This window comes from Colobus angolensis, unplaced genomic scaffold (assembly GCF_000951035.1).
Source record: "Colobus angolensis palliatus isolate OR3802 unplaced genomic scaffold, Cang.pa_1.0 Scaffold89, whole genome shotgun sequence".
Taxonomy (NCBI): domain Eukaryota; kingdom Metazoa; phylum Chordata; class Mammalia; order Primates; family Cercopithecidae; genus Colobus; species Colobus angolensis.
In genome coordinates this window covers 1,532,774-1,543,359 of record NW_012122820.1, presented here as the reverse complement: position 1 = coordinate 1,543,359, position 10,586 = coordinate 1,532,774, and the positions used below count along the sequence as shown (strand labels likewise).

Genomic DNA, 10,586 nt, shown 5'->3' with positions numbered 1-10,586 from the left:
GCGAGACTCTGTCTCAAAAAAAAAAAAAAAAAAAGAAAGAAAAAGAAAAAGTACACAAATATTAGAACTCTACTGAAATGCATACTGAATAGTTTATAGGTGAAGCATAATGATATCTACTATTTATTTTATTATGGAATGAATAAGATAGAAGGATGATGAATAAATGGACGTATTAATAATATGGTAATGCAAGTGATGCAAAAAGTAACAACAGAATCTTGGTGCTGAGTGTGTGCTCACTGTATGGTTCTTTTGCCTTTTCTATATAATTTTTAGAATTTTATATTAAAATACTGGAAACTTTGTTTGTCATTAGTCCTTCTTATAAACATCCTATTTTTAAACAAAAGGGTATCCTACCATGAACTTTATATTACTTCTGCTTCTCTCTTTTAACTATTCCCGTAGCACCTCCCTAATTACAGAAAGCCTGTCTATCCTTTAAGAACTACTTAAATTGTATCTATCATTTTAGTAAAGACCTTCAAGATTATCCTAGCCAGCAGGAAATCGTACCTTTGTCTCAACTGCTATTCAAATGAAAATTACACATATATTATGATTCACATTTCATTTTAGGAACCTATTCTACGGGAATTGTGTACAAACATGATTATTATAGCAACGTTCATAAGGAAAGTATAAGGACAAGAAAGGATCCAATCTGCTCCATATTACAAATGGAACATTTCTAAACTTTAGAGAAGCTAAGTTTGGTGAGAATGAAAAGTGGTTCTAGAAATACGAATATTAATTAAAATTGCCATAACCAACCACATCTTGAGAAAGAAAAGTGACAATCAGGCACCATCGGTGCAGACAGGACAAAAAAAAAAGATGCCTCTGCCGGGTGCAATGGCTCACGCTGGCTCACTCCCAGCACTTTGGGAGGCTGAGGTGGGTGGATCACCTGAGGTCAGGAGTTCAAGACCAGCCTGACCAATATGGTGAAACACGGTGTCTACTAAAAATATAAAAACTAGCTGGGCATGGTGGCATGCACCTGTAGTCCCAGCTACTCGGGAGGCTGAGGTCAGAGAATCGCTTCGACCCGGGAGGCGGAGGTTGCAGTGAGCCGAGATCACGCCACTGCACTCCACCCTGGGCAACAGACTCACCTCCAAGAAAAAAAAAGATGTCTCTGATATATCAAGCACTTCAGGGTCTTCCATTATGACTGATTTTTGCCCAATCACATTGAAGAAAAAACCCAGTTGCTGAAAAGCTGCACTCTCATAAGCAGAGCTCTTGATCAGTTCTTCAGTACTAAGATATTTACTAAAAACAATCAACTCATGGTTAAATGGGGATAACTACAGTACCTATGCCAAACCTGACAGACTAAATGCTGAGAACAATGGTTGCTGAATGTTAGAGTACAAAGAATATTCCATTCAAGTAGAGAATATCAACAGAGACAGAAACTTTAAAAAGGAACCAAGTAGAAATTCAGGTGCTGAAAAACACAGTGAAGATTCACTACCGGATTTCAACAGCATATATGAACACAAGGAAGAAAAAGGCAATCAACTTGAAAATAGGAAGTGAAACTATACAGTCTGAGGAGCAGAAATGAGCAGTCTACAAGACCTGTGGGACACCATCAAGTTGACCAAAATATACACAATGGGAGCCCTAGATAAAGAAGAGAGAAAAGAGCAAAAAGAATATTTAAGAAAATAATGGCCACAAATTTCCCAAACTCAGTAAAAGACATGAATCTACACATCCAAAAAGTTCAACAAACTCTAAGGATAAATGCAAATAGATCCACAATGAGCAACATTATATTCAAACTGCTAAAAGGCAAAGACAAAGAGAGAATCTTGAAAGTAGCAAGGGAGAGTGACTTATGACCATGGGATCCTCAATAAGATTATGAGCTCATTTTTCAGCAAAAACCATGGAGGGTAGAAAGCAATGGAATGACACATTTAAAGTGCTAAAAGAAACAAAAGTAAAACCCCCAAAAAAACTTAAGACTGCCAACCAAGAATTATATATCCAGCAAAATTATACTACAGAAATGAAAGAGACATTAAGACATTGCCAGGTAAATAAAAGCTGGAGGAGTTTGACAGTAGTACACCTTCCCTGTAAGAAATGCTAAAGAGAATCCTTAGAGGAAATAAAAGAACACTAGATAATAACTTGAAGCCATAAAACCAAATCAAATCTCTGGTAAAGTCCATCACACATCTAAATATTAAAACCAATATTAATGTATTTTTGGTTTATAACTCCTTTTATTTCCTACATGATTTAAAAGACAAATGCATGTAAAATAATGATTATAAAACTATGTTAATGAGTACACAATGTATAAAGATAAAATCTGAGACAACGAAAACATAAAATGGGAAGGAGGAGTGACGCTGTATAGGATCAGAGATTTGTATGCTATAATATTAAAGTTAAGTTGGTATCAATTCAGGGTAGGCTGTTGGAGGTTTACGATGTTAGTTGTGATCCTCAAGATAACCACTGAAAAAATATCTAAATATATACACAAAAGGAAATGAGAAAGGAATCAAAACGGTATACTACAAAAGAAAAATAAATACATTTAAATTATTTAATCTCCAAAGAAAAGTCTAGGACTGGATGGCTTCACTGATGAGTTCTACCAAACATTTAAAGGAGAATTAACACAAATTCTACTCTTCCAAAAAGTAGAAATGGAAGAAACATTTTCTAAATCATCCTATGAGGCCAGTATTGCCTTGACACTGAAGATATCACAAGAAAACTATAGACTAACACTGTTATTAATGTAGATGTAAAAACTCTCAACAAAATACTGGCAAGCCAAACCCAACTGCATAGTAAAAGGATTATGCGCCATTTATCTATGAAATGCAAGGGTGATTCAACATAAGAAAATTAATCAGTATAATATATCACACTAATAGAACGAAGCAGTCTCATGATTATCTAACTTGATGCAGAATAGCATTTGAGAAAATCTAATACCTTTCCATTAAAAAAAAAAAACCCAACAAACTAGGATAGGACTACCAGAGAACTTCCTCAACATGATAAAGAACATTTATGAAAAACTCACAGCTAACATATACTCAGTGGTGAAAGACCAAAAGCTTTCTCCTTAAAATCAAGAATATGACAAGGATAATCAGTGCTAATCATAATTCAAGTTCTAGCCAAAACAATTAGACAAGAAAAATAAAGGCATTCAAACCAGAAAGAACTATCTATTCACATATGACTTGATCCAATATATAAAAATCCCAAAGAATGGTTAAGTGTGGTAGCACACACCTGAATCTCAGCACTTTGGGAGTCAGAGGCAACGAGATCACTTGAGGCCAGGAATTTGTGACCAGCATAAGCAATATATTGAGTCCCTATCTTTACAAAAAATTTGAAAATTAGCCAGGCATGGTGGTACACACCTGGAGTCCCAGCTACTCAGGAGACTGAAGTGGCAGGATCCTTTAAGCCTAGGAGTTCAAGTCTGTAGTGAGCTATGACTGCACCACTGCACTCCAGCCTGGGTGACAGAGTGAAACCCCATTTGTTTAAAAAAAAAAAAAAACCCAAAGAATGAACACATACACACAGATGAGCTAATACAAGAATTCAGCAAATCTGCAAAAGTACAAGACTGACACACAAAAATTAGTTGTTTTATATATACCAGCAATTAACAATCTGAAAAGGAAATTAAGAAAACAATTTCATTTGCAATAGCATATAAAGGATCCAGGAATAAATTTAACCAAGGATGTGAAAGACTTGAATAATGAAACTACAAAACATTGCTGAAAGAAATTTAAAAAGACATAAATAAATGGACAGACACCCTGTGTTCATGGATTAGAAGACAATATAAAGATGGTGATGCTACACAAAGTGATCTACAGATTCAACACAACCTCTGTCAAAATTCCACCATCCTTTTCTTGTAGAAATGGAAATCTAATCCTCAAATTCACATGAAATTTCAAGAAGACCCCAACTGTCAAAAACAATAGTGAAAAAGAAGAACAAAATTAGAGGAAATCACTTCTAATTTTCAAAATTTACCACAAAACTACAGTAATCAGAGTAGTGTGGTACTGGCCTAAGAACAGACATGTAAATCAGTGAAACAGAATTGAGAGTCCAGAAATAAACCTATACATATCATCAAATAATTTTTGAGAAGGGTACCAAGACCATTCAATGGGGGAAAAAGTCTCTTCAACAAATGATGCTGGGATAACTGGGTATCAACATGCAAAAGAATGAAATCAGACCCTACCTCACGGCATATACAAAAGTTAACTTAAAAATGGAACAATAGCCTAAATAGAAGAGTTAAATTGATAGAACTCTTAGAAGAAAACTTAGGTATAAATCTGTATGACCTTGGTTATTTATGACAATGGAGTCTTACATGACACCAAAAGCCCAACTATCAAAAGACAAAACAGGTACACTGGATTTTATCAAAATTTAAAACTTGGCACAGGCTTGAGCATCCCAATCAGTAAATCCAAGATCCAAAATGCTCCAATCCAAAATCTGAAACTTTTTGAGCACCAACATGACACACAACAAAAATGCTCATTTGAACATTTTGGAGTTCAGATTTAGGAGGCTCAACTGGTAAGTATAATTCAAAGTTTCAATATCTGAAAAAATTCAAAGCCCAAAACACTTCTGGTCCCAAGCATTTTGGATAAGAGATACTACACTCAATCTGTATGTCACAGCACATTATCAAGGAGCAAAAAAGGCTACCTATAGGAGAAAATACCTGTAAATCATGGACAAGGGTCTAGTTTCTAAAATATATAAAGAACTCTTATAAATCAACAAAAAGACAAGCAATCCAATAAAACATGAGCAAAGAACTTGAGTAAACATTTCTCCAAAGATATACAAATAGCCAATAAGCGTATGAAAAGATGTTCCACATCATTAATCATTAGGGAAATGCAAATCTAACCCATAATGAGATATCATGTCACTCCCAGTAAGATGGCTCCTCAAAAAGGTAAACAAAGATTTCCACATGACTCAGCAATTCCATTCCTAGTGTACAGCCAAAAGAAATGAAAACAGGTACTCAAAAAAATACTTGTGCACAAATATTTATAGCAGCAGTACTCATAATAGCCAAAAGGTGGATATAGCCCAAATGTTCATCAATGGATGAATAAACAAATTGTGGTATTTCCATGGAATGGAATGGTATTTAGTCATAAAAGGGAATGAAGTACTGATGCGCGCAATCACGATGATCCTCGAAAACACTGTGCTAAGTCAAACATGCCAAACACAAGGATCCATAACATACTTTGAGTCTACTCATAGGACATATCCTGATGAGACAAATCCATACAGATGGTAAAAAGTTGGTAGCTGTCAGGAGCTGAGGGTTGGGAGAAATGGGAAATTGTTCCATGGGCATAGAGTTTTAGTTTTAGTTTTGTGAGATGAAAAGCATTCTAGAAATTGCACAGAAATGTGTATGTATTAACACTACTGAACTGTACACTTAAAAATGGTTAAGATGGTAAATTTTGTTATGTTTTTTACAATAAAAAAATCCCATCCTCAAATGGATGGTCCCAGAGATCAGGTAGTCCAACTGCTTGTTTTACATGTACATGGGGAACAGAGACCCAAAAAGGTTAGCTATTTGCCCAAAATCACAGTTGGTCAGAGGCAGCACTGGGAGTAGTCACAACTTCTACTCCAAGTCTAGCACTCTTTCTACTAAATAAACCCTCCTGTTGGCATAAGCCTCTGAAGCTCAGAAACTGAAAATTTCTTTTTAAATGTAAAAAGAAAAAGAACTTAGATAATGTGCAATTAAAGAAAAAATATGCTGCCTGGCTGGAAGAAGGGAAATGCGGAGTAACTGCTTAATGGGCACAGAGTGTTCTTTTGAGGTGATGAAAATGTTTAGTAACTTGATAGATGTGGTACTTACAAAACATTGTGAATGTACTAAGTGCCACTGAATTGTACATTCTAAAACGGTTAATTGTATGATGTTCGTATTTCATGTCTATTTAAAAAAATAAGTCTAAATTTATTTCAATTTTTAATCCAAATTTTCCTTTTTCTTTTTTTGAGACGGAGTCTCACTCTGTCACCCAGGCTAGAGTGCAGTGGCACAATCTCGGCTCACTGCAACCTCCACCTGCAGGGTCAAGCGATTCTCTTGCCTCAGCCTCCCGAGTAGCTGGGATTACAGGTGCCCGCCATCATGTCCAGCTAATTTTTGTATTTTTAGTAGAGACGGGTTTTACCATGTTGGACAGGCTGGTTTCGAGCTGACCTCAGGTGATCCTGACCTCAGATGATCCACCCACCTTGGCCTCTCAAACTGCTGAGATTACAGGTGTGAACTACACCCGGCCTTAATCCAAATTCTCTAACTCATACATTCCCATCTTATTTTTCAGCTATTGGTGTTTTATCTGCTTCAATGTAAATATACATACAGAACAAAGGAAGAAACTGAAAAGGTCCAAAAAGCATGTATTTTGGAGTTCATCCCCATTCCTTCCCAATTTGCCTCTCCAAATGCTGCCAATGGTCCTAGTTATTCATTCTTCCAGAAATGAATATGAATGTTTTCAACCTACTTGCTTAGGAATCTGTATACATTCTCAATCAGAATTCTTAAATTCTGAAATTTTTCTTTTTCTCATTCTCTCTACTTTTTCATTTTTATTTTTGAGATGGACTCTCGCTGTGTCACCCAGGCTGGAGTGCAGAGGCATGATCTCGGCTCATTGCAACCTCCACCTCCTGGGCTCAAGTGATTCTCTGCCTCAGCCTACAGAGTAGCTGGGATTACAGACAAATCCCTTTTAGATAATTAAATCTAACTAGGTATTCTCACTACTATGTCATCCTCTTTTAATATTTTCTGTCTTTTTTGTGCCTTCTGTTGCTCATTTCTTCATCGTTATTATTCCCGTCAATTCAATTTAGTCTGTTGTTTAACCGTTAAACCATTTAAGTTTGAATTTTAATGTTCACATTTCTAGAAGTTCTTCAGAAGCTTTTAAATTATGCCTTTTTTTTCTTTGATGGTGTCTTATTCCTTCAATTTCTTCTTTTCTCTTATACACTTCATATACACTTACATATATCTTTACTGACATCATTATGTAAATAATTGTAATCACTTTCAGACTTGTCCATGATATCTTTAATTGTTGCAGTGCTATTTTCTGGTTGTGTCTATTCACCTTCATTGGTATGATCTGTAATTTAATTGTGAGGTCATCTTCTCTGGAAACTGTTTTGCCTCTGGACACTGACCAAGGAACTGTGAAAATGTCCCTGGGAGTTTTCTTTCAATTCCTGATCAATTATGATGTACGTTCTTTGGTTTGGAACTCCTGTACCAAGTAGATGGTATAAATTTATGTTACAGCGCCATCTACATATGAGATGGAAGAATACCAAACAGGCTGGGCACCGTGGCTCATGCTTGTAATCCCAGCAGTTTGGGAGGTCAAATGGGGATGAGGCCAAATCGGGATGAGCTCAGGAGTTTGAGAGCAGCCTGGGCAACAAAATACACACTGTCTCTACAAAAAAAAATTTTTTTTTTAATTAGCCAGGTATGGTGGTGAGCAACTCTAGTCCCAGGTACTGGGGAGGCTGAGGTGGAAGGATTCCCTGAGCCCAGGAGGTGGAGGCTGCAGTGAGCTATGATTGTGCCGCTGCACTCCGTCCTGGGCAACAGAGTGAGACCCTGTCTCCAAAAAAAGAAAAAGAAGATTAGATTAAAGAATAATTAAGAACACTGGTAGCATTTGATGGGAATTTCTATTTTTCATAGGTCTCGCCTCTTATCCACAGTCTTCTGCACACAGGTAAAATTCCTTGCAGCTTTCACTGGCTGGGGCATTAAGATCTCTCTTTTCATGGATAGTTCAGTTTTTGGACACAGGCTACGTTCTAGCTCCCCTCTCTACCTAGTTCTAAGGCTTTCTGTCCTTGCATGGACATTAAAATTAGCATCAACTCCTCAACCAATATGTGGTCTAAAATCCCAGAGTATAAGTTCCTGTTTTGGCTTCGAGTTATCTCTGCTTATTATCTGGAGGTTAACCTCTCTTTCCTTAAAGCTTAGATATGTATTGGAAAAAACTTTTATTATATTCCACATTTCAGTTTGTCGCTGGGGGACAGCCATTCCACGGGGGCTTACCCCACTATGTTATACCCAAAGCCCCTCAATATAGTTTTTAAAACAAGTAAACCATTGTATTTTAGAGTAATCTTAGGCATGCCAGACAAGCAGTTGACAACCAAGTATCCAAACCAATGGAAAGAATCTCAAGATGTACACATAATTACTACCACATAATTCTCCTTAATTCATTCAAACACTTATCATTCAGTATTAGATACTTCCACCAGAATGTGATATCTAGCACTTGTTCATAGTGCTAGGTATATAGTGCTAATTAGCACATTCTAGTGGAAGAAAAGAGAATATAAAGAAGCCTGTCTGACGAGGATAAAGGTATTGCCATAAACAAGAGTGGAAGTTGGATAAAGAAATTAGAATTTGCAGGACAGAAATGATCTGTGGATGTTTCAACATGTTAACTGTAAGCATTTCAGAATACATGCAAGTGACTATATCCAGGTGCTATAACACTGTATTCCAATGATCTGGAATTAATCAGCTCAGCAGTATTAACTTTAACAATTAATAAAGAATATATCGCCATAGTGACAATGTTAAAATATCAAATTTCACCAAATAAAAAATTTATACAAGGTAACTTAAAACAGGTTCTTCTCTGGGTAAAAATAAATCCTCTAAGACACCAGGGGTCCCCAACCACTGGACCACAGGTTGATACCAGTCCATGGCCTTTTAGGAACTTGGCCACACAGCAGGAGGTGGGTGGCAGGCAAGGAAACAAAGCATCATCTGTATTTACAGCTGCTCCCTCATTGCTCGCATTACCACCTGAGCTCTGCCTCCTGTCAGCAGCATTAGATTTCTCATAGGACCATGAACGCTACTGTAAACTGTGGATGCAAGGGATCTAGGTTAAGCATTCTTTATGAGAATCTAATGCCTGATGATCTGTCCTGTCTCCCATCACCTGCAGATGGGACAGTTTACTTGCAGAAAAACAAGCTCAGGGCTCCCACTGATTCTACATTATGGTGAGTTGTATAACTATTTCATTATATATTACAATGTAATAATAATAGAAATAAAGTGCACAATAAATGTAATGTGCTTGAATCATCCCAAAACCACCGTTCATGGAAAAACTGTCTTCCACGAAACCAGTCCCTGGTGCCAAAAAGGCTGGGGACTGCTGCTGTAAGAAACCTGGGATTACAAAGACATACTCCCAATCTTACCGAAAGCTCTTTACAATAAGGAATGAGAAATTTCTGCATTAAACCTTTATCCGTGAAAGGAATGACAGAACTAGCTATTTGGGGATTAATTTCTGATGCTATGGGAAATGGAACTAAAAGTATTTTTTCAGTGGTAACTGTCACAATATCATCTGCATTTGATATAAAAGTTGCAGGGATATAGCAAAGCACAATACAAACGAAAAAAATAAATAGGTAGTTTCTTAATAAATCTTAATCTCATTTTAACCACTAGAGGGCTACCTTGACATTTGATTTCTGATCCCTTAGCCACTCAATTTTTTTCTTTTTTTTTTTTTTTTTTTTTTTTTGAGACGGAGTCTCACTCTGTCACCTAGGCTGGAGTGCAGTGGGATGATCTCGGTTCACTGCAACCTCCACCTCCTGGGTTCAAGCGATTCTCCTGCCTCAGCCTCCTGAGTAGCTGGGATTACAGGTGCACGCCACCATGCCCAGCTATTTGCATTTTTAGCAGAGACGGGGTTTCACCATGTTGGCCAGGCTAGTCTCAAACTCCTGACCTCAGGTGATCTGCCTGCCTCGGCCTCCCAAAGTGCTGGGATTACGGGCGTGAGCCACCACACTCGGCCATAACTTCTCATTTCAATACTTACCAAGAAATAATTATTAAATCACTTTATATACCAGAGGACTTTGTGGGCAAGGAAATATGCTAATACAGTAACAGTTGGAAGGATTGTTCCCTTCTTAGCAGGCTGGACAACAAAAGTAAAACTGGGAGACCCTGAAATTTAAGAAATCAAATTCTCTCTTGGTCAGCTTTTGTAATATTGATGAACTTACGTTTTAAGTGTTCCAGATGTCATAAGTTCAGTCACCAAAACAATGCACTTCTTTCCTTTTACTGTGGATTCCCAGGAATCATAAAATCTAACAATATTGGGATGCTGAAGACCCTTTAACATTTCAGCTTCTTCTTTAAATCTCTGCCTCTCAGACTTTGTTAATTTTCGATCCTAAAATGAAAAACCAAAACAGAATGTGGTTTAAAATGATAAAACACTAAATCAAGACAGTTAATCTTAGATACTAAACATTACTAAATCATGATCGATGGTGTTTAAAACATGCAAATGCTGAAGTTATAAATGATAGATTTGGATTATATAAATTCATGCTTGAGATCATTTTAGTATCTTTACTGTTAATGTGTAACTCAGATACAGTCTCAC

At 36.8% G+C, this 10,586-nt stretch overlaps 1 protein-coding gene across 1 annotated transcript in view; it reads right to left on the bottom strand.

Moving 5' to 3' along the window:
* Window positions 1-10,586, bottom strand: part of LOC105503948 (serine/threonine-protein kinase WNK3-like) — a 37,450-nt gene that overhangs the window by 2,862 nt on the left and 24,002 nt on the right. Inside the window, exon 2 of the mRNA XM_011931091.1 lies at window positions 10,198-10,370. Within this exon, the coding sequence (XP_011786481.1) occupies window positions 10,198-10,370 (173 nt within the window). The remainder of the gene's footprint in view (window positions 1-10,197; window positions 10,371-10,586) is intronic.